The sequence below is a fragment of the Melopsittacus undulatus genome, chromosome 2 (assembly GCF_012275295.1).
Source record: "Melopsittacus undulatus isolate bMelUnd1 chromosome 2, bMelUnd1.mat.Z, whole genome shotgun sequence".
In the NCBI taxonomy this organism is placed as follows: Eukaryota; Metazoa; Chordata; class Aves; order Psittaciformes; family Psittaculidae; genus Melopsittacus; species Melopsittacus undulatus.
In genome coordinates this window covers 94,248,017-94,271,114 of record NC_047528.1, presented here as the reverse complement: position 1 = coordinate 94,271,114, position 23,098 = coordinate 94,248,017, and the positions used below count along the sequence as shown (strand labels likewise).

The 23,098-nt window shown below is 45.8% G+C and overlaps 1 protein-coding gene across 2 annotated transcripts in view; it reads left to right on the top strand.

Moving 5' to 3' along the window:
* Positions 1 to 2,616: 2,616 nt before the first annotated feature.
* The window catches only part of HUNK (hormonally up-regulated Neu-associated kinase), a 55,175-nt gene continuing 34,693 nt past the window's right edge, over positions 2,617 to 23,098 (top strand). For both annotated transcript variants that reach the window (XM_034060048.1, XM_034060047.1), the window contains exons 1-2: positions 2,617 to 2,874; positions 21,573 to 21,865. In XM_034060048.1, coding sequence (XP_033915939.1) covers positions 2,617 to 2,874; positions 21,573 to 21,865 — 551 coding nt within the window. The remainder of the gene's footprint in view (positions 2,875 to 21,572; positions 21,866 to 23,098) is intronic.

Here is a 23,098-nt window from a genome sequence, read left to right as displayed (position 1 = left end):
AAATTTCAGCTGAAAATGTATATTTCATTGAGTGTGGTGATACAGTCAGTTCCAGGGTTCTTAGCAGTGGAACCACACTGTTTAACCATTAGGAATAGAGTTTGGAGGGGTCATTAGAAGTGTCAGGGAACCTGAACTCAGTTAGTGGAAGGTGGCCAGCTGAGCTCCAGAAATCCACGGAGTGAGTCTGCTTCCCCAGTTCTCCTTCTTCGTATTCTGCCTTGCAGTAAGGACGTTTGTCCCACACAGCTAACCATCCACCACCTCCATGCATCCCACTCCCTCCATTTCCTCTTCTCTTCCCAGCAGACTAAACGTTTTCACAACCTTGCAAAGAAAGAGAAGGTGTCTGGATAAGGACTGCTTCTAAGTGTGGGAGGAGACTGGCATGCCTCCTGGCATGGCTGGGCCAAGAGAGCTGACAAAGAGCATTTGGCTTGTGTGGACAGGGCTTGTTGCCCAACTGCATTCTGACCAGCCCCAGCCTCAGGAGGTGGCAGGGCTCAGCACCTCCAACAGCAATGCCTCATCCCACACAGGTCGCCTGAAGCTCCTCACTGCCAGCCTCCCTGGGCAGCTGCCCACCTTTTGCCTAAAGCCAGACCTGGGTATGTTGTAACCTGCTTAACTATGGCTTGGGAAGTCTGGACTGACACTCGGAAGACTACAGTTGTTACCCATTACAACTGGCATGGTAAAATCATGAAAACATTGCTCAGCTCTGGCTTACATTAGGAAGTTTTACTAAGTGTACTAAATCAGGGATGTCAAGGAAGAGTGATGGGGAACGAGCACATGGCTCATCGACCCCTGTGCAGTCAAAATCTAACTGGTGATGCAGTTAAGACGATTCAAGCAGAAGCACCAGCGGGATATAGCTCTCCTACAGCGAAGTGACAGAAGTGGCATCAAGACAGAAGCGAAGGCTAATGGGCAGCAGTGTGGTGTAAAATTAGTCTGACAGTTTTAAGGAGTGAAAGAAGAGTTTAAAGCGAGGTGGCAGAGTGAGCACGGCAAGAGCCGTGCTCGCCAGCCCTCTAGTGGGAAAACCAGCTTCACATGGGGCGGGAGTGTGATTGCAGCAACGCTCTGAGCCGGTTTTGATCAGGTACAACCGCATCGTTCGGGGAGGTTTTGCTGACATAGCTCTCATCTGTTAGAGTATGCGTGATTTCTCCTTCTTCTCCCCCCCCCCCCCCCCCCAACTATTACCTGATGCACCTACATGGGCAAGAATAAAACTACGCATATTAAGTTTGAAGATGAATAGGGGTCCTTGATTACTTTCTTGCTGATGCCACACTAAAGATAGGTTGTAGGTTAAAATCCTTATGAGCCATGAGGCGTTTAAATGAGTTAACTGCTGTATTAGACCTTCCAACGCACGAGCTTAAGGTTACTACCATCATTGGCCATTGGAAACTCGAAGCAGGGTAGAGCATCCCTGACCATCGGCAACTAGATGCGGGGTGGCCCTCCCGGCTCTGTCTCACCTCCCATCCCTGTTCTCCCTCCCTGAGCGCCTCCTTTTTGCCAGTGAAGCCTCCGGGAAGGGGGCTGGCCAGTGAAAATGGCAATCCACTCCTTTCTTCTCCCTCTCCCCGGGGTGGGAAAAATCGATGGGGAAATGACTGTCCCTGCGGCGGATGGGCGCCCAGGTCACCTCCCCTCTCCCGATCCACCGGGCCCGGCCGATGCAGACTGCAGGGGGTAGAGAGGGAGAAGCTCTGCCAGGACACCCGCACTGCAAAACAGGAGGAGGAGGACTGTGGCAGAGGAGATCCGAATGCCGGGAGGGATAAGCTGGAGAAGCGGGTGGTGAATGGTGAGCCCGCGGGGGGCGGGAGGGGGAGCGGATCCCGCCGGAGCAGCGGGAGAGGCGGTCACGATCTGTTCGCGGTAGCACGTTTCCCAACACGGGTGTGAGAAGGAGCCAGGCGCGCTCGGGAAGGAAGGTGGGGAAAAGCAGCACAAAAGATACTCTCGGGCAGCAATAAACAGAACCACACAGAGCAGACCGAGTCACGGCGCTGCCCGGGAGCCGGGACCCCTGGTTTAATTTCAGAGACGGGTGCATTGCCGATCCGGTTTGGGATGCAGGGGAGAAGAGAAAGGAGGGGCCAGTCGCGTTTGGAAACACCCAGGTTGCCGGGTTTGGATGGCATCTGCTCCGGCCGCGTGAGAGCGGATTAAATTACCGCAAATTCAAACTGAATGAGCCCTTTCCCCCTCCCTCCGCCAGCCCTTCCTTCCCTTCTTCCCTCCTTCGGTCCCCTCCTCCCCGCTCCGCGCGGCAGCCTCACGCCTGCAACCGCTGCCGGCGCGGGGCAGAGCGGCGGCAGGAGGAGGAGAAGAAGGAGGAGGGGAGGCGCTGGATCCAATGAGGGGCGGCAGCCCGGGGCACCGCGCCGCCGGCTCGCCCCAGCCCCGGCCCCCCGACAGTCCCGCTCCGCCCCCCGGCCCCTCCGCCGCCGCCGGGCGAGCGGCGCTTTCCCCAGAGCAACTTTCTTGCCCGCCCGGTGACCGCCCCGCGGGGCAGGCGGCGCGGCAGCAGCAGCAGCGGCAGCAGCAGCAGCAGCAGCGGCAGCAGCAGCGGCAGCGGCAGCAGCACCGGGCATGCCGGCGGCGGCGGGCGACGGGCTCCTGAGCGAGCCGCCGGCGGTGGCGGGCAGCGGCGGCGGGGAAGCGCGGAAGGCGGCGGCGGGCGCGGAGGGCAGTTTCCTGGCCGCCTGGCTGAGCGCGGCAGCGCCGCGGGAGCGGCTCCGGGACTTCCAGCACACCAAGAGGGTCGGCAACTACCTGATCGGCAGGAAGCTGGGAGAGGGCTCCTTCGCCAAGGTCCGGGAGGGGCTGCATGTGCTCACCGGAGAGAAGGTACCGCGCCTGGGCCGGGGACCGGTCGGGTAGCTGCCCGCACCCCGGGGGGGTGGTGTTGGAGGGATGGTGGTGCGAGATGGGTGTGTGGGTCTGTGCCAACCCGGAGGAGTCGGGGCTCCCCGCAACTTCCCCGCGCGCGCTGCGGGCTTGTAAACGGCGCTTCCCCTTCGGTTACTGAGATTTCCGTGGCTGTAATTCTACTTTCCGCTTGGAATACTTCGGCTGCCTTGACCTTCCCTTTTTTCTTTCTTTTTTTCTTCCTTGTTTGTTTGTCTTTTATTTTCGGTCAGAGGTGCGTTTTTAATGGTGAGACTTGTATCGTTGAGAACCAGGCGCGGTGCGCAGCCCAGTCGCGATATGTCGCGTGTGTATACAGCTATACACAGGTACTTCTCGCTCATGAGAGGGATGGGAAATGCTGCTGCGTGTGTCTGCAGGAGGGGGTACAGCTCGGTCATCAGAAGTTGTTGATACCACTGCACAGCAAAAGATAGGAGATGCACTATGGGTGGGTTTTTTCCCCAGTGTGCTGGTCAGAGAAGCCCGCGGAGGGTCTCTGCTTTTCGTTTGTTCTCCAGAACCCTTCACTGTAGGATTTAACCCATGAATCAGGGTATGTCACAACCTCATAAGTAGTGGGGTCTGGCTGGGCAGTGAGCAGAGCAAGGCAAGCTGGCTAGGGTCAACCTCCCTTAAGAGTTGCGCTGCTCTTGTTTGAGCTGACTTCTGCGTCTGTTTTGTCAGATTCTTAACAGGGCGCTACCCGAAGCGGGACTTCGTTGTTGTTACTGAAAGCCTCTTGGACTAGTGGGGCTAAGTACAGTGTAATTTCCTCCAGCTCCAGCAGCACTCTAAGCGTGCTGCTCTTCAGATTGCATCTTGGCAGCTTGGGTTCCCGCACTCTTGGATATATTTTTCTTTTTTCATTCCAGTAAATTTGTCACGGAGCGAAATTTAATACAGGGCTCTGAATTTCATCATGAGACAAGTGATAAGGTCTGCGATTATTATCATATAGGAATGAAAAAAAAAATAATGCATCTTTGCTCTCTGCTGTTACCAAGCCTGTGCTTCTCCTTGGTAACAGATACATCCAATGATCCTCCAGTTGATAAAAGGCACATGCACACACACGTCCTTCCCACCTCCACGTTTTTGGATTGCTACATTTATCTCAGTCTGTTAAGAGGGGTAAAAATAAAAAGACCCACCACACGCCCCTCTGTCTCAGCTCCCAGGCCTGCTGCTTTCTTTTTTTCTCCCAGTCTCTTGAATAACACACACTATGACAAAGTGATAAGCAGAAATTCCAGGAGAATCACACTGCCTTCCTGCTGAGCCTCCTTGTCCAACTTTGTGAACAAGCATGATGGGCTCTGAGCTCTGTCTGACCTGATCTTGTACCAGTTTGAGTTTGTGTATAAGAGGCAAGGAATTACTGATTTGCTTCTGGTGAGGTCTTATCTCAACGAGGGTCCTCCCTTTAGCCAGAGGGGTGAATGCTTTCCATCCCACTATGACCCCACATGAGCAGTTCACCTCGAGCAGAGAGCTTAATGGACATTCAGCTCTTTTGGGCATCTTCCTCTGCTGAGTTTCCGCATGGCCTCCAGCCAAAGGCAGCTGAAACGTGCCCAAACTGGCTCTGCTTCACAGCTGCCAGCAGCTCTGCCTACATGGAGCCCACCATGGGTGACTGAGCTCTGCCTGCGATATGAGGAACAGAAGAAAAACATCTGCTTACACGGACGCCTTTCTCTCAGACTGCAAGCAAGCCTCTGTCGGAGAGGAGGCTGAGGCTGGCAGTGGCAGGAATGGGACTGGGATCAAAAGCACGAGGTGGTGTGAGAGTGGGGACCAACTGCGGTCATGGGAGGAGGTTCTGTGGGAAGAGGACATTTTACATTAGAAGTGGTTTATCTCCATGGCAAAGTACTTCCACAAGAGCATTGTATTACATGAAGGGCCAGGTCAGCTGCTTAAGCTACGTTTCTGCCTTCTGAGGAATCTTTGTGAATAGCAGACCACGTGCTAGAGAGTAAGATACAGCAGTGCCAGCATCTCAGCCTAGGGGACACTGATGCTCAGCACAGACCTTCTCCTCCAGACATCAGGTGACCAAAGCCAGGCTGGACCTAAGGGAATCAATAGCTGCATGTGACAGTCACCTGCTTCCATCTCTCCCAAGCCATCTCTGTGCCTAAACTTCTCTTGTGTCAGTGACATTATGTTTCTCCAGAGTCTCTCTGGAGGAACAACTCTCTGTAAGAGCCTAATGCTGTATCTCATTCCATGGGGTGAGGCAGAAATTGGCCGTGTATAGTCTTCCAGTCTGCGCACTTGCAGAGGAAAAGTTAATCTGCAGGGGTGTATACTTACACACTTGCTCGTGGAGTTCAGCAAAGCAAAATGTGGAAACAAAGCCATCTCCCGTGAACAACTTGCTGGATCAGTGTAGTTGCTGCATTTTTCTAAACTGATGTTTTATGAGTCTATTATTCCAGGATTAGCGCCTGCAAGTATTTTTGAAAGCAAGCAAGAAAAGAAAAAAAGAGATCTGATTTTTGTCTTGTAAAGTCAGGGCAAGTTGGGCAAGGGTATTGCCTAAATTTCAATAAAACTGCCCTAATAGTGTGAAGTAGAGGACTTACTACTGATGTCTGGCAGCCTGGGCCCTTACGGTCACTGAAATATCTAACTTCAGTAAGGGGGGCCCAAACAGGTTTTGATTTGCAAAGACTTTAGCAACTCCAGAGGAGTTAATGCGCATTATTGTTTCAGAAAATGGTGTGTTTAGCAATGAAATCTGTGGATTAATGAGTCCCCAGCTAGGCTTGGATCCATCACACTGACACAATGCATTGTACAGAATCAAGGCAATGCAGGGTGGGTGCCAAAAATCTGCCATTACCTCACCCTGAAATTGCTAGAAGCTATAAAGGTCTTCAAGGGAGCATGAGATGTTATATACTGTGGGCCAAACACAAGTTACTTCACCAGCTGCTTTGAGGGCAGTTTGATGGACAGTGCGTTTTGAGTGACCTGTGTGGGACGGGAAGCAGCAGTTCCTACAAGCACCTGAGCACGAGAGGGTGAGCTGAGGTGAGGTTTCTAAACCTTCCCAATGAATGTCCTTAGCACTGGACTTTAAATCAGATCTTTTACAGTACTTCTTGTGGTTTATGTGGCCATAATGTCAGGCATGTTATTATTTTCTGGGCTTGAAAAATGCTTGGTAGTGCCTGATGCAATTATATATATTTTAGCTGAGCACAGGAGAATGTTGAACAGATTATTCTTTCCATTGCTTTTGAATATAAATATCATAGCCTATAATCTGACATTTTTGGGTAGAAGGCTGATTTGTCACATCAGCTCAGGCAGTCTGTATAGCTAATCCTAAGGAAACACAGTTCCTCTATGAAGAGCAAGCCAATTTAGCTTTAATTGTGGCTCTGAAACCCTGCTGAGTTAGCTGTATTCAACTAACTTCGGGAGCCTGTGCTCAGTATGTATACTGTAGGATTGTTTCAAGCCTTCTGTGTGGGGCTCAGAAGGGTCAATTGCCAAACAACAGGAACTGGGCAAAGGCAGATACCATAAGATAATAATTTCTTGTATTTTTGAAGAGCTGACATTACATTGCCATCACTGAGGTGGTGGTGGTATGAGGCTCTGTTCGTAGACCAAATAGAGTTACCCGCTACGGAACCTGATGGAATGTCCAAGTAACTCCTTGTAGCGTTGCGCAATGGTAATGTATCAACAATACATTGAGCAAAGTTGTTATAAACACACTTGAACTGCTATTAAATTTAACTACTTTTAGGTGTAATCTTTAGCACTGAGATAAAAGAGTCAAGTTGAATCATTTGGTTTCTCATCCACCAAAAAAAATTGTTTGTGGTTTTATTTAGTGCTATTGTTAAGCTTGGGAAAGGTACGGTTTTAGTTACAGTTAGTCAAGTGGTTTCTGCAACAGTGGGAAGCAGCGGCTAAAAATACAATTTACCAGCTGCTTCTATGAAGGCAAAGCAATTAATAATAAAAGTGGCCTTTTCACAGAAGAGTTCATGTTCAGAATGTATTTCTGCATAAAAGTGGTTAGAAAAAGAAGGAAAAGAAGTGTATTTGGGCACCCTGGAAGTGCTGGGGTGGGTACATGTGCAGAGCAGCCACCCTGTGGAGACCTGGCAATGCCTCTTCCGTGCCCAATGGGCCCTCCTAGAAGGAAGGAGGTGTTTCCAAAGGGTGCCTGCACGGCTGTTGCCTGCTAGTGGAATATTGCTCTGTGTGTATTATGCAAAATTACACACTGGCACAGTAGGCATGTTTCTGTGTGCAGGCTTTGTACCTTGATTTCACCTTCTTAAAGCACTTTTCCATGAGCTTTTACCACTGCAGACTGCTCTGTCCTCTATTTCTGCTTGGATGGAGGGGGCAGCTCTCACCTCAGCTTGCCAGGACCTGTTACCCAAAGCAAAGGCCGGGGCAAGTAGTTTTGCACAATTTCTGTCTTTTAGCGAACATTTAAGAGATATAGGCAAGTGGACACAGAAATATGGACAAAAGTGCCAGTAGACAACAGCAGATGTTACAATGTCATATATACATCACATGTCCAGGTGTTAATTTTGTCTTGAGTAAATCCACTGTTTTCTTGTGTCTTCCACCGCAGACTTCAGGGAATGAAGACTTGGTGGCTAAAGGCCTCTGGGTGTGTTGGCAGGTGAGATCTTGCCCCATTAAGGCCCTTGGTAACCATGCCTCCCCTAGTAACACCACTGCTTTTCATTTGGAAAACTAACACTGGTGGGGGCTTCCCATTGAGGGCTTCTGCGTTGGGACTTGCCATTGTCAACCTTGTATGTATCTCAAGACCTAGGGTTATTCAAGTAGTAGAACTGGCTTAAAACCTCATATTCAGATACAGGTCTTCACCTTTGTCTGATTTCCGAGTTTTGGGTGCCATGAGTATGTGAGGTCATTTTTGCTTTCAAACCACCTTGCCAACCAAATGGGCCAGGAAGTAGTTTCACTGCAAACTACAGTGGAGTTTCTAAGGTGGTCGCTAATGTCTCAATTCCACCCTTTCCTTTTTTCTCCCCCAAATCTTGGGAGGTTGCAGGTAAAACTGAAACTTGGAATGCCTTCATTGCTTTCAGTGTCTCAGAGGGTAAAGCCACAGGATTTTAATTTGAAATTTGACCTGTTATTTTATGTTCTTTCTCCGGTAACACTTGTACATCAGTTTTCTAGATGTGTTTGTTCTTTCACTCTAGGTATTTAATTAGGAGTTCTCTTCTTACCTGTTTCTCTATGTATTTTTACATTTTATTTCTAATCAGAAGAGCATGTTTTGAAAAGTGCTTACTGCAGATCTGCACAGTGGCTTTCTCACAGGATGGTGTTCACTTTTATTAACAGCTGCCAACTGTTGCACCTGGATGGTGTGCCACTCTAATTATATGCACTGAGGGAATAAAATGAGGGTGTTTCTGCAGCCTGAATTTTGACATTTCCTTGCTTCTAAGTGTTCACTTTCACAGCTTTGACACTGTTCTTTTCACAAAGGCTTGTGTGCATGTGCAGATGCATAATTCGTGTTGAAGCTACTATGCATATGGCTTTGTTAAAATATGATACTTCAGAAAATCATGGACAGTGTCATGACTGCAGTATCATCAGTTGAGGACCAGAAGATTGCTGTGTCAGCCTAGCGTTCCTCGATATGGGTATGCAAGGATTTGAGCATAAGGCAGAATAAAGCCAAACTGCTGATGCACACCTACCTACTCAGTTTGTTTCACCTGCTAATAGTTTGTCTGGAGAAAAACCAGTTGCATCAGCCACGCTGTTCCTTCCAACCCTTTTCTGCGTTGCATACTTGGTGTAATAGACTTTAATAGGCAAGAGACCCTGTTCATTAGCGCAGTCTGTCTTCCAGGAAGATTGCTTAAATATTTTCAGCTGTAGCTAGCAACTTGTTCTGCAATGAGCTGAACTGATGCACATGTGGCAGTTCCTTATCCTCTTGAGATAATCTGCTTTCAAGTTTACATTCAGCAGTTTTAAGGACATCACTAACAGTGCATGTCAGCAATGTGCTGCTTTTCTTACAGACTGTAATCGCTTCAGTGGCATATGCAAGATAGAGGGAAGCTGAGTATTTAGGTTGAATTTACACCAGGTGTAGTTCTTATGCCACGCTCACATCTGGATTCTTGTATTTGTTCTTGTAAGTTTTGTATTTTCAACATATTTAATGATATGTAAAGCTGTATGCCTGCTTTTGTAGGCACATGTTACCTATAAATGTCTTGGTAATTAACACACGACGTGCTTTCTACATCTTGTAGTTTGCTGTGTCTCCTTTTACACCAGTGAGCTGGAGAATGCTCCCATAGCTTCAAGCATTTCAGCAGATGTAACACATTAGGCATCTTTACCACTGCTCTCATGAGTTATTTGTTGGCCTGCAGTTGGGAAAATGGAGGTTATTAATGAGCAGCTCTTACACTTCACAAGGATATAACCCCAGAAGGAAAGCAGTTGTGAGATGGTGTGACAAACCTTTTGGTGACTGAATTGTAACAGTCTGACTAAAACCCAAGCTGTTGTGTGGTTTGAACAGCAGTATAAAAATGAGCTGAGAGTTTACATGCTGACTGCACAACTCTTCAAGGTTATGGAGAAGCATTTAAAACTGTCCAGAGCCAACGACTGTGTACAAACCAGCCAGAAGATTGCAGTGTTGTTGCTCAGGTAGCAGCATGGGATACAACTGAACCAAAACAAACTGGTTACAGACCATCCCAAGTACCCTTCTGCTTGCCACTGTAGCAGCACTTTGCATTACCAGCTCCAGCTTGGCTTAGCTATTATTTTTAGGTAAGTTGAAGAGCAAAAAACCCAAGCCCCTCGATTCTTTGGCTCCGTAAAACAGTTTCTGCTGTGCTTCCACAGTGGTTTGTCTGGTGGCTGATCTCCTTGAAAGTAAGAACTTCATGGTGCCAGTGTTTTTGGTGGGCTGATGGAGGCTGTGCTGATGAAGAGAACCAGGTAGGTTTTTCCAGAAGCTTTACTGGAGTAAGAGAGAAGCCACCATCACAAGACGCCTCTGGGGCCCATGCTAGAACAGAAGTACCCCTTTCTAAGCTGAAACAGTGAATCACTGCAAAACCTGTGTTGATCTGCATTTAGTGTTGGTGCTAGCAGGGAAAGGGATCAAACCTCAACCTCATGGAAATGGTCTGGAAGAAGTTACCATGGTCCTGCAGTGAGACCACCTACAAAAAATTAACAGAAAGCTGGTGCTGCCCTTACCAAAATCTTCTTTTCTCTCAATGCTTTGCTCCACTATGGCAGCTCTAGGCTCAGCACCTTTAACACTAGGCTCAGCAGGGCTCTTCTCATGTGCAGTGCAAGAACAGTGCTACTGGCACTATGAGAAAAATCACTGCAACAAAGAGAACTAAAAAAAGCTAAGTTATATATAATAAAGTTCCTTTGCTCTCTGCCTGTTGTGGAAGATTGTCATGGAAACATTTTTTTTTGAAGAATAATTTTATTTTCTCTGAGTAGTGTCCATAGAGCTAAGGGAGAGAACATATTATTTATATATAAAAAACTTTATTGGAGACACCTTTTTCTTGGCTCCGAACAGTTGTAAATGCTTTACTGCTGCATTTTATATCACTACAAAGGAAGATATTACCGGGGTCTGAAAAGCAGTGGCTCTTGGGGTTTTGTTTGTTTCAGGTTTTTTTCTTCCTTAAAGACATAAAGCTGTATTGGTGTTGAAGTGCTTTAAATCAGGGACACTTCTTTAAGCTGATCTGTAAAACAAGACATGGGAACTGTTTAATATGGAACACATTACAAGGCCATGATCAGGAAAATGGGAAGCAGCATTAGCCGACAGATTTCTCCTATAGGGTTTGGTGTTGGAGGAATGTCTTTGGTATCTCACTCCTCTGCTTTTGCTTCCCCACGTGTAACCTGAGATCTTCATCCATCTCACTGTGACAGAAGTTTTCACCATTAGCAAGGCAAGTTCTGGTTTATCAGAAACAGCTGGATGGGATACGGTTCACTTGCAACCAGGACATCAACCATGCCTTGCCATGCCTTGGCTCCGGTGGCTCCCTTTTGTCCTGACAAGAAGGCCCTATTAGGGCCACATCTGGGTCAAGGGGACCTCTGTTTGTCATGCTGACCTCCTCCAGAAGTTGTGAGTACCCATCAGTTTCTGTTGATGCGAAGTAAGGACCTTGCTGGTCTGAAAAGGTTTTCCATCTGCTGCAGTGATTGCATGTCAGGGTCCCCATGTGCTTGTGTGACAGGCCCTGAAAAATGTCTTTCCTGTTAGCTGGTCATACCTTGAGTTCAAAGAGTTTTCACATTAAGTGCTGGGTAGTGTTTCGACATGTCAGTCTTTACCTTATGAGTGGGGGTCAAAAAGCCCTTTTCTGAAAAACAGCTAATATTTGGAAAGTGATACTTGATGTGCATTTTACATGTCAGTGGCAGGACAAACCCATCTGTCCCAGGCATTCAGAGACACTTGTTCTCCTTGCAGGAGATGTCTCCAGCCTGGGGGCTGCTTTTGACAAGCTCTCAAGGGTTTCTTTCGGAACCTCTTTAGTGCGTCCTGATGTATCTCTGTGTCTGGCTTTCTGCCACCACTACTTCCATCAGCCTCTGCATAATCTCTCTTGACTTGTACAGATAGCTTCAGAAGCCAGGGAGGTAAAAATCTGCTTCTCTCCCTCAAGGGATGCAGTTATGGCTACCCTGTTAATTAGCTGACCAAGAGAGCACTGAAGGGTCACTGGAATTGATTTCTTTCCACCAAAGGCGAAACAGATTCCCTTCATGACCAGCTCAAGACAAGCCATGTATTCCTTCCCATAGATATAGCCATGCAGGTTCCTGCTTCCCAAGCTCCCTGGCTGTGCTCTGACCCTGTGGCTTCCTTGAGTTGCACATATCCTGCTGTTTTGGACATACAGCACTGAGGAAAAATGCTATCGGGGGTGGGGCGGGGGAGGGGAGGGAGCCTTTTCAGGAAGGCTGGGTAGTGGCAGAATTGAGGCACCCCCCTTGCCTCAAAACCATCTCCTGCTGGTCACTGTGCTCTAAAGGTCTGTCCATTTCAGGGGAAGAGGCACTAGCAGGTAAGAATGTCAGCTGTTTGATAAGGAAATGAAGCAGAAGATGAGGGAAAGGGGGCAGCTGGCTTTATGGAAGCAGTGGAGCAGAAGTATGTCCTGGAAGGGATAACAGTAGTTGCCTGTGAAGTATGGTATAAAGTTACCCACAAATACAATGTGAAGTAAAAAGCATGTTGAAGAGGAATAGGGTTGAGAACAGCTCTCCTTCACTTAAGCTATTCTATGGAAATGGGTCACATCAGACAAGACATTAGTCATAAATCAGCAACTATCCTTGCTCTGTTTCCCTCCTTCCTGTCTGAAGTAAGAGAAAAGGAGAGGAAGAACTACAGAACTGTGGGGAATACTGTACCATATGGAAGGCAGAGTGTGAGGAAGCCCTGATAGTCTTAAAACCTTCATGTGGTCTGCCATTGCTCTTAGCATAGTGGGAGCAACCCTCTAGTATGTCCTTATAAATACCAGTGCCTCAATACATGAAAACTTGTGTTTCCCTGTGGAAACGCTGATTTGACTGTGCCGGATACAGCTGGCAGCAGAGCTGTGGGTGAGTTGGGTTGTCTGCAGCAGCATCAATAGTTGTGACTCCTTATGACACTTCATGCCTTCTGCACTGAGGAGCTTCTGCAAAGATGTCAGAGAGAGCTGGCAAAATTTACATCCCTTGATGTGACTGCTGGCAGCTTCCCGAGTGTCTTGCCTAGGTGAACCCCCATCTTCCTGTGTCATGCCTTGTCCCCCACCACTCTCTGCAGAGAGCAGAGACTCTTCATGTATTTACAGGCACTGAAACCCAAAGGGCTCACAGTGGTCATCCAGCCTGATTTCCTATATAACATGAGTCCCAGTATTCTAGTCAGGAGTATCAGCATCAATGTTTTGTTGAGCTATTTGCATACCTTTAAAGGGGGGAGGAATTTAAGATCTGCATCATCTCTATAAGGTATTTCTATTCACAGTACCTAAGAAACCCCAGATTGTGCATATAGCCCATGTTTGCCCAATTTACCTTTCAGGAAGTTAATTTCAATTTCATTAAAGAGCCTTCTGTTATCAGAAAATTTTTCCTTGTGTAGATACTTGCAGGAAATCCCCACGTGAGTGCTTAACATTCTCCCAGTTAAACATTTTGAGCTTCAGTCAGTTACTACAACAACAGTTCTTGGGCCTCAGACTGTTCCTGAAGGTCTTTTCAGAACTGTCTCCAAATTTTTAACATAATTTTGTAATTACTGGCACTGGAATTGGATGGAGTAATCCAATAACAGACCCCAGTGCCTTGGACAGGTGTAATTAATACCTTTTCTTACTTTAACAAATACATCCTGCTTATGCTTTTAGGGATTATGTTTAAGTTGGCTGTGGCATCAAGAGGGCTTATGTTCATTTTCTTATCTAAAGTACTCCTGCATTCTTTTCTGCATTGCTTTGGGTTGTAGGTAATGGTTAGATGTTCTTTTTATCCCCTGGCAATTTGATTCATTCAAGCTACCTTGAATCTGAAGTGTATGAGTGGGCATACTCAGAGCTACTTTCTTATTTAGAAGAGTTTGTATTTCTATGGGGGCTGATTTCAAGCCTTCCTGACTGTGTCTAGTCTGCCAACAGAGAGTGGCCTTCTGTCTACTGAGACATTTATCCCGGACTCATCTCTATGGCAGCTGGTTTTATGTATTCCTAAGCCCAAAACTCTTGGCTTGTACTGTCAGACACTCAAAAGGAAAGAGAATACTTTAATTGAAGTGACTCCTCTCTACTGTTTTTGATTCCTGGTTTTATTAATGTCAGAGCAAATACAAAAGCTATATATTCAGCTGTCCTACAAAGAGTAGATACAAGATATCAAAGACCAAACATCACTCACTATTCAAGTGTGAAGCAAAGAGATGATACTGTTTGATTAACATAAAAACTCAGTGCATCTCTAATTGTATAGCTGGTGAGCAGCATTTTCACAGCGTATTTAACTCAACCTCTGTCCCCCCTATTCCCTTTGTAGCAAGTGTACAAGGCAAATATAGAAGGTATCAGATTGGCCATCACTGAATGTTTGTCCTTGTCGCTCCATAATAGGCAGGACTGACTTTATTTTTGTGGGAGCGTCTGTTTTTACACATTGCTGTGGGTTTGGATGGTTGCTGTCTTTCTTAGGGTAAAGAGCTAAGCTGTAAGCAGTAACAAAAGATTACTTTCTTGTAACACTTTCAGAAATGCTCTATGATCTTATTTGAAAGCAGTTCTTGAAAGGTGAATAGGATGCTAACGTTTGGTAGTGGGCTGGGAAGCCAAGCAGGGTAGCCAAAGGGAGTCCTTCCAAAAATGCCACCCGTGGAGCCTCTTCAGACGGGTTCTCTGAATGGGGTGGTACGGTAACGTGGCAGATGCCTCACATCAAGCATGTTACTGTTCTTACAGTTTCATTGTGCGCAGACCCAAGATGAAAGTTAAGTTTGTGTTCCTATGATGGTGTCGTGACTCATCCATGTCCAGCAATCCTAACGCGAGATACATGATTTCTCTCTGTCCTGAGGGGAACATGTGTGGTCCTTTCTCAAGGTGCACAGTTATTTGGTTCCTAGCATGCATTAGTTTGGATGGTCCTTTTCTTCAGTGCTTTATTTCTTAAGATATCGAAACCTACCATAAATCTAAAAAATATTCCTTTGTTGTACTCTAGAATTTGCTAAGCTGCAGCAGCTGAAGGAAAGAATAAATACTACCCAGTGAATGAAGTTGGCATTTTCTAGTCCTTGAATTTAGACGTGAAAAGCACTTTTTTATATGCCTGGCTGGTTAGTTGCCCAAACTCAGATTACCCTTGGAGGGATTGCTTTCAGGACTGTTCTGACAATTGTGCAGACTTCAAAGTTAGGCCTGTTTAATATAATTTGAATTGGCCACCCAAAATTACCAGTTGGTTTTGAAAACTCAGCTCAGATTCTTGTGGTGAGAACAGTGGTAAATACAAAGCAAGTGATGCCAGACAGCTATCACTGAATGGAAGGAAGAAAATTAGTTCATTGCATGAGCTGCCTTGGGCACTTCAAAAATAATAAACATGCCAGAGATGGGCTTGCACTAATGATGGCTGTAAAATATCTGCATCATTTGGCTTTTCATCTCATTCTACTGGCTAAGATTAAACTAGATAGCAAAGGTTTGTGGGTTTAGGTACAGAAGTCCAAGTCTCAGGCCTGCCCATTCACTGTCCCCCAGCTGCACCGTGTAGCCTGTGGCTCTGAACTTAATCTGAATGGTCAGGGTGTACCAGGCATCTGTGGCCTGTGGCCCAGGACAGTGCTGAGAGTCGGCGCTGCTGCCTGGCTTGGCATCAGCTCCAGCAGGTCTGCCAGAAATGAACTGTGGCCAGAAAAAAAAAAAGAGTAAAACAAGACAACAACAAAAAGGCAGAAAAATAAAAGAGAGGAGGAGGGAGCTGTTTGTCCCTCCAATAGTTGAAAAGTGTTTCTTATAGTTGAAGTTGCTTCCCTTTTGCTATGTTGGTCTCCTGGCCACATCACACAGTGGTTGCTGGATTCTTATTCAAACCAGTTTCCTCTCAATTCAGCTGAAGCTCTTTTTGGCAGAGGTCTGCAGGAGCTGCCTTCCTCTCATTTCAACTTAGGAGAGATTTTGCAGAGGAAAACAATTCAAGGGGCTGGGTAAGTGGGGAAAACTCCTTAAAAGTCCTCAAAAATGTCATATAGTGATTTTGCAAGACCACATGCCATCTTCTGTTCTCTGTAAAGTTAAACATGTTATAACATTATTTGCTAAGCTGGGGCTATTACTGTGAAACTATTCCTAGTGCAAGCATTTAACGTAAGTGTTGTTCAAGACCTCTTGACTTTGACATGGCAAACAGACCATTGAGAAAACCCATTTTCTGTCAAACGGGAAGGCTTGCTGCCAGAGGTGCATCCTTCTGCCAAGAGGCAGCCTATGCAAAGACAACCAATCTGGCAAGCAAGAAACCTGAGGCTGAACTGAGACCTGGGTTCCCCAAGTGCTAATGTACTGTGTGACTGAAGCTATCACTGCTGGTCATACAGTTGTTACTTCCTTTTTATTCAAGTGAATCATGATGTGTCTTAACTGGTCAAAGCTTGAGATTCATCAGCAGAAGTTGAGGGATAGATGCTCTTACTGCAAAACCATGGCTTGAATAATCCAGGCTTGCATCTTGGGGAGGAGTGGTCCAAAATAAAACCATAATCTCTCAGTAAGACTGAGGATGTCTGCTGGGTAAGCAAACATCTTTGCTTCACTAACAAAAGCACTGCTACTTCCTGAGCAGTGATTTTTCTAAGTGTGACTGGCAGGGTTATAAATAGCCAGCAGAATGAGATGGGGAGAAGATGACTTTGACTTGTGGCCACTATGCAGAACCACCTGGAGGTTCCTCCTGCCTGTGCAGCAGAGCTGTCGCCAGCTCCAGGAGCTCAGCATGCTGTTGAGGCACAAATCTGGGGAGCTGCCCCACTTAAAATGTGCCTATCTCATGGACATACGGACGCTACGCTGAGGTACGCTCAGGTTTTGTGTGAGCCACCTTCCATGCTTTGCTGCCATTTCCCATGTCAAGACATGACTGTTCACAAAGAGGATGCAAAATGTGTTTTCTCTGGATGTAGCAGTGATCTAGCAACTGAAACCCTGACTCTCAGCTTTCTCCAGGCAACGGCTGGTCCTTTAAACTGTCTCTTCTTGCTTTTTCTCAGGGCCTCGCCGTGATGTTTTTGTGCAGTTTGGTGCCAGTCAGCTCCACCCCCCCGCCTTCTCTTGCAGATTCACAAACCCTCCTAAAACACTAGCTGGCAAAAATCCCCCGCCTGTGTGTGTCAAACACGTGCCTTTGTTTGGGTGATGACACGTGCCTGTATTTGCCGATGATGTTTTAGCTGCTTCATTCTGTGAGCAGTGTCACCATCTCCTCTTATGTGGAGAAGACTCCCGCCTCACCTCCGCTTCAGTACACTTTAGCCCAACCTGAACTATTTTAGTGTGACAATCAAGAGAAGCAGCAATTGCTCATATGATGTGTCACACCATAAACTTCAGCAAAGCAATTCATTCCAACTGTGTAATTCTAGGACTTGGGAACCAAAAATATGGCCTATTACTCATCTTTTTATCTCGTAACACAGAACAACCCAAACATTTATTTATTGACACAGCAAAGGTTTAGCCGGTGCTGAATGTCAAGTGCCACTATTGCTACATATTCAGAGTGATTACTTGCTTTAGCATTTATTTTTTATTTCTACACCAATATTGACCCAAGATTCAGATCAGGAGATAGGCATGATGTCCCTACTTGGAACTTGGAGAGCAAAACTGAATAACTGGTGGGTCTTGAGTAGGCTATGAAAGCTCAAATGTGTTTATTTTATGGTTATCTAGCATCTACACTATTTTCTCTACTGAATGCTTCTTTCCTTCTGCATGAGTGAAATTTCCATGTGTATGCACATACATCTACACCATACAGGAGGTTGTGTATATTAAATGCATTTGGGCACTTTCAGTCCTCACTTAGCTTAGTCTAACTCTGGATAAACTCAAAATCAGGGATATTTAGCTAAGTCAACCCTGGAGTAATTGAGTATAGCTTGATCCCTAGATTTCTTCTGTATGCCTCAGTAAACTGCAAATCAGAGGAAGACCCAAGAAACCCAAACTAGCAGTGAGAAAACCCCACAGGAGCTCTGCATGAGAGTGCTCACCCTTTTGCCATGGCGCTTGTACCATGCGATGCATTTCATTTAGGAAAGCAAAGTGATTCTGCAGGAGCAAGAAGAACTGCGATGCAAAGGAAAGGTCGTTGACTAGGAAGACAGGAGAATAAGTGAAAGGAGTAGTAAGGAAGGACACCTGGGAGGCACAGAGAGGAACAAAAGCTAGAAGGTATTATGGAGAACATCCATATAAAAGTTAATAGACTGCTTTTGTGTTTGGGTCAACTATGGTGTTTTATCTTTAGATATAGAGATATCTTTTAATGACAGTGGCTTTTGGAGTAGTCCCTGAGATGGGGAGGGAAGGTCATCTGTCTTGAGATATTTCCTAGGTGCCCTGTGCTACCGCACAGATCTAGGAGAGGATGCAAGGTCCCATGCGCACCTTTCCCAGGAGCAAGAAGTATCCAACCACAATTTCCTGCCATGTGTGGGAGACGAAAATCTGCCATAGTTTTACTCTTCTCTTTCCAATGTGAAAAACTGTTGCTGAAACAAAGCTGCTATTTCTACCTTTGTCTGCTCTGTCAGCTTTGGTGGATCTTTTGGACCTGATGCAAAGGGAAAGGTAGCTTGGAGTGAAGGGTGGGTCTGAAAGCAGCTTTGCGTGTCAGGTGGCATAGGTAGGGTGCCTGACCAAGTATCTGTCAAAATCAGGGAGAAAAGTTGTTCTGAAGGCATAGAAAACTAATTCTTCATTATAGTGAAAAAGTCATCAAGTAGCCACATAGCTTGGTCTGTCTTCTGTGTTCAGGTGGCTGTCTCCGTCTTCACAGCTATGCTCAGCCTAGGCAGCAGATGTGGACACATGTATTAATGTGCTTTTTTTCAGTCAATGAATTGGAGAGGATGCTTTACCAATATGGATAACACATTACTGCTCCGTACTGTTAAGAGCCTATGTTTTGTATCCTGCAGCTGTGGAAAATATCAGTGCTTTTATGTGTATATTTATATATATATATAAACTTTATTTAGTTCTTGCAGAGATAGTGTTGTGCTGCCAGCAAACAATCTGGCATCTCATGTTTCTGTAACCCATGAATTTGTTTGACATCACCAGAATAACTTCTGTGATTTGCAGTCTAAATAGTCCATGCACGCCTTCGTTTCTCAGTTCCATCTCATTAGATGGAAGAACATACTAATTTAAGACTGTTTCCTTGGTGAATCACCTGAGGCTTTAAAAAAATGGTGAAGCTCTGATTTACCTGTTGTCTTATCTTACAACTAAATGATCTTTCTTTAATGTGACTAGTCAGGAATGCAGCTTCCAGGTGTTTATGGTCCTGATGCTGCTCTGGGCTTCACCCAGGCAGTGTCTCCTGTGTGGTGTTCAGCCATATTTCTTTATCAAGGGTATTTCATCAGAATGATCTGTAAGCAGCAGAAATTCATCCAGCTAATAACGTGCTCAGCGATACTGACTTCTGGCTCTTAGGAGAGACTGTGAAGCCCAACTCCTCTAGTTTTATTCTTCAATTCCGCTGCTGATAAAACTTGACTTTGATTCAAGGCATTTGTGTCAAAGGGTATGGATCTATTTTTGTTGCCATATTTTCAGACCATATTTTTTTGTGGCTTTTGTTCTCCAAAGGAAAACCAAAATGCTCACTAATTTAACCTTTCCTTTGCTTGCATAAAACATAAAGGTAAGGCTTGTTGGACTGGGAGCTGTCATGTGTTTCATGTGTGCTTGGCACTTTCTCAAGCTAGGAGGGCAGCCGGATATGTACAAGAGAGACATGGAGCTCCTGGAGCAAGTCCAGTGAAGGGCTACTAGAATGATTAAGGGTCTGAAGCATATCTGCTATGAGGAAAAGCTGATGGAGCTGAGTCTGTTCAGCCTAGAGAAGCGAAGGCTTAGGGGATCTTATCAATGTTTATAAGTACTCAGAGGGAGGATGTGGGGAGAATGGAACCAGACTCTTTTCGTTGGTGCCTGGTGGTAGGATGGGAGGCAGTGGGCATAAACTAAAACATGGGCAGTTCCACCTGAATGTGAGGAAGAACTTCTTTACTGTGAGGGGGAAGGAGCATTGGAATAGGTTGCCCAGAAAGGTGGTGGGGTGTCCTACCTGGGAGATGTTCAAGAGCTGTCTGAACACATGTTCAGAGTAATGTGCTTTAGGTGACCCTGCTTAAGCAGGGAGGTTGGACTAGGTGTCGTCCTGTGGTCTCTTCCAGCCTCACCCATTCTGTGATTCCATGAATAAGTTTGTCTTCTTGTTACCAAAGCTTACCAGCCCCAGTGCTATGGACTGTCATGATGTAGTTTGCTGTGAGTAGTTACTTCATCAGCAGTGAGGAGGGATGTTGTATAAGCTGGAGATGGAGGAAAGCCTCTTGTGTTGTCTGGGTGTTCAGACTAGCATAAATAAAACTCTTGAGGTTTTCCCCACATTTGTTATTCCTTCTTACTGTAGTAGTAAGGTCATGTGGGGGATCCTCCGTGGCCATATCAAGACAGATAACAAAGATGCAGACACTGCATCTTTGTGCCTCAGTCTGGGGGCAGATACGGCATTTTCAGTGTGTTTTGTTGGACCTGTTCCCATGCAAACAAGATCGTTCCACATCATGTAAAATTCAGTGTCATGCAGGAATACCAAGAACCGTGTTTCCCCCCCTCATCCTGACAAGCAAGCAGCTGTCACTTGGGTAATGATGGGTGAGCTGCAGGGTCTGAGTGCATGCAGTGAAGGACTTCCTTTGTTGTAGAGCGCTGAGGAAATGAGGAGCCTGGGAAGAGGATTTCATGAGGCCTTTTGTTGCTCAGCTTGGCACAAGCTGTTAAGTCTTTGGTGCAGATGACCTGGAAGTCTGCAGCACCCAATCTAAATAAGAGATCCCAATAAATAAATAAATAAGTGTCTATAAATTTGAGGCAGAAAAGGGAAGATACTTTTATTGTGGCTATTTAGTGACTCCATTAAAACAATGAAAGGAACCATATCCTTCAGGCATAGAACAGAGCGATATCCTAGCCGGTGCCGACCTTTTGTTCTCATGTGGTGCTCTGCTCCAGCAATGAAAAAGAGAGCACTTGGATAGGCAGTGGCATGTGCTGTGTTGTGGACTGTGGTACATAGCCTCTGTAGCTGTATTATGTACTTTGGTGATAGGCTTCAGTTGACTTGGACAGCTATGAGCAGGTGTGCTACTGAGAACTTGCATTAGAAAAACAGAGTTTTGCAGAGTTGCTTAGTTCGACGAGTCACAAGGGAATCATCTTTCATGTGCATTTTGAAGGCAGGGGGGGAAGGGGATATGCCAAGAGAGTGGTACCATAATTATTTTGTCTTTCATAGTATGTTTTTATTCTGTTTAATCATGCAAAACTAACACTTGGCTATAGTTTAAGAAACTTGCCATGGAAGCGTATCATCTGAAGTCATATATCCAAAGTCAGGAAATGCCAAAAATGACACTTAAAACTTGTAAACACCAGTCTGAAGACTTTCTGGGAAAACAGGTTAAATAAATGCCCAGCATTAAGTGTGCTAAGAGTTTTGGGTATGGATAATGAAATTGTTTCCTCTCCTTTGTTACCTATTTCCTTGCAATAACTTTTGTCTGTCATTGTACAAGGGAATAAAGAAAGAAACTGTCAGTGGGTTTGGAAAAACAGCTATTTCTCTCTGTGACATGGGCAGTTGTGCCTGAAACCATGGTGTATCAGTTGAGACTGACATCCTTTTGATATTTTTAAATGCAAGGTTAAAGCAATAAATCATTTGTGTGACTGCTAAGAACCCCCTCTCCTCTGTTTTTATGTTAGGTGGCAGTGAAAGTAATTGACAAGAAAAGAGCCAAAAAAGACACCTATGTCACCAAGAATCTGCGACGGGAAGGGCAGATCCAGCAAATGATCCGCCACCCCAATATTGCTCAGCTGCTGGATATACTGGAAACTGAAAACAGCTACTACCTTGTCATGGAGCTGTGTCCTGGTGGCAACCTGATGCACAAGATCTACGAGAAAAAGAGACTTGAAGAGCATGAAGCACGTAAATATATCCGGCAACTTATCCTGGCAGTTGAACATCTGCACCGGGCAGGAGTAGTTCACAGGTAACCTTAAAAACTGTCTCTGGTAAATCTCGGAGCCTCCAAGTGGTATTTTGGCATTTATTTTATGGTAAGGAGGGTTCCTTATAAAAACATATTCCTGACAGCTTTTTTGGTAAATCTTCATGATATTTTTAGATGCCCATAATTCAGATGTTAGAAAGTATCTGCAGAACGCACTTCAGTAAGTGTGTAGCTTCAGGCAAGCACATGATGGTCCGTGCTGACTATGTCCTTAAAAATAAGCCTGTACTTTGCTAAAGTAGATAACTCTCCCTGTAAGCATTATTTTGCCTCTTCAAAGCTTTGTACCAACATTAACTGAGAATCATTTCACTATTTCTTTGAGGAAGTGGTTGTGTCTGTTGTTTTAGTGGTTGAATACAGCGGTATAGAGAGATGAACTGATTTGCCTAAAGCCTTGTAGTGACACAGCTGGGATGAGGCCTGAATGGGACCATGGAAGTCCCTTGCTTCTGATTCTCTTTCCATTTGTTATATTGCCTGACAGGACCTTGCAAGCTTGAAGACTGTGAAGTACAAAGCAGACTGTGCAACTATTCAGTTCACCTCAAAGGTGGAGGCATCACATGTGATTTCCTGTCCCTGTACCTTTCTGCTCTTAGGAGCTCTTGGCTGCTGTGAAGACAGGAGGATGGTGGGCTGGGTGGACTGTTGGTCCCAGTATGTCTCCTCTTCTCTTCTTAGGGTATTGTCCAAGAAAGAGGTTCTGCTTTCTAAATTTGGGCCAAATGGTGTTAAGTCTGGAGTTCCACATACTTCCCATATGATGCTGAGCAAGTTGTGTATGTCCCATCCTCTTAGGTTATGTAGGCATGTTGTAGGAGTTAAGACATGTGAATACTTTCATTTTCTTGGCTCCACTGACTGTGGAAGATGGGGAGCTGTTGTATATACCCTTCCACAGGGCTGCTGTGCAGGTGGCTGGCAAACTGCCTGAAGGCAGCCCACAGCCAGCTCCTCCAGCTGTGCCCAGCTGTGTGCTAAGCTACCTACCACTGTGCAACACTGTTGGGTGCATCTGGCTTGGTGGAAGTCCATGTGCTCTGAAAACTGCTTTTTTTGTCTTGATTCTATCTTTGTCTTCCCTGTGATCCGCTAGGGATCGGTATACAGTATCAGGTGTACCAAGGCCTTATCTCAAGCTAAATTTCTGGTACCACTGTAATATAAATGTTTGAGCAGCCAGGTCTATTCTGCAGGTTTGCTCTTAAC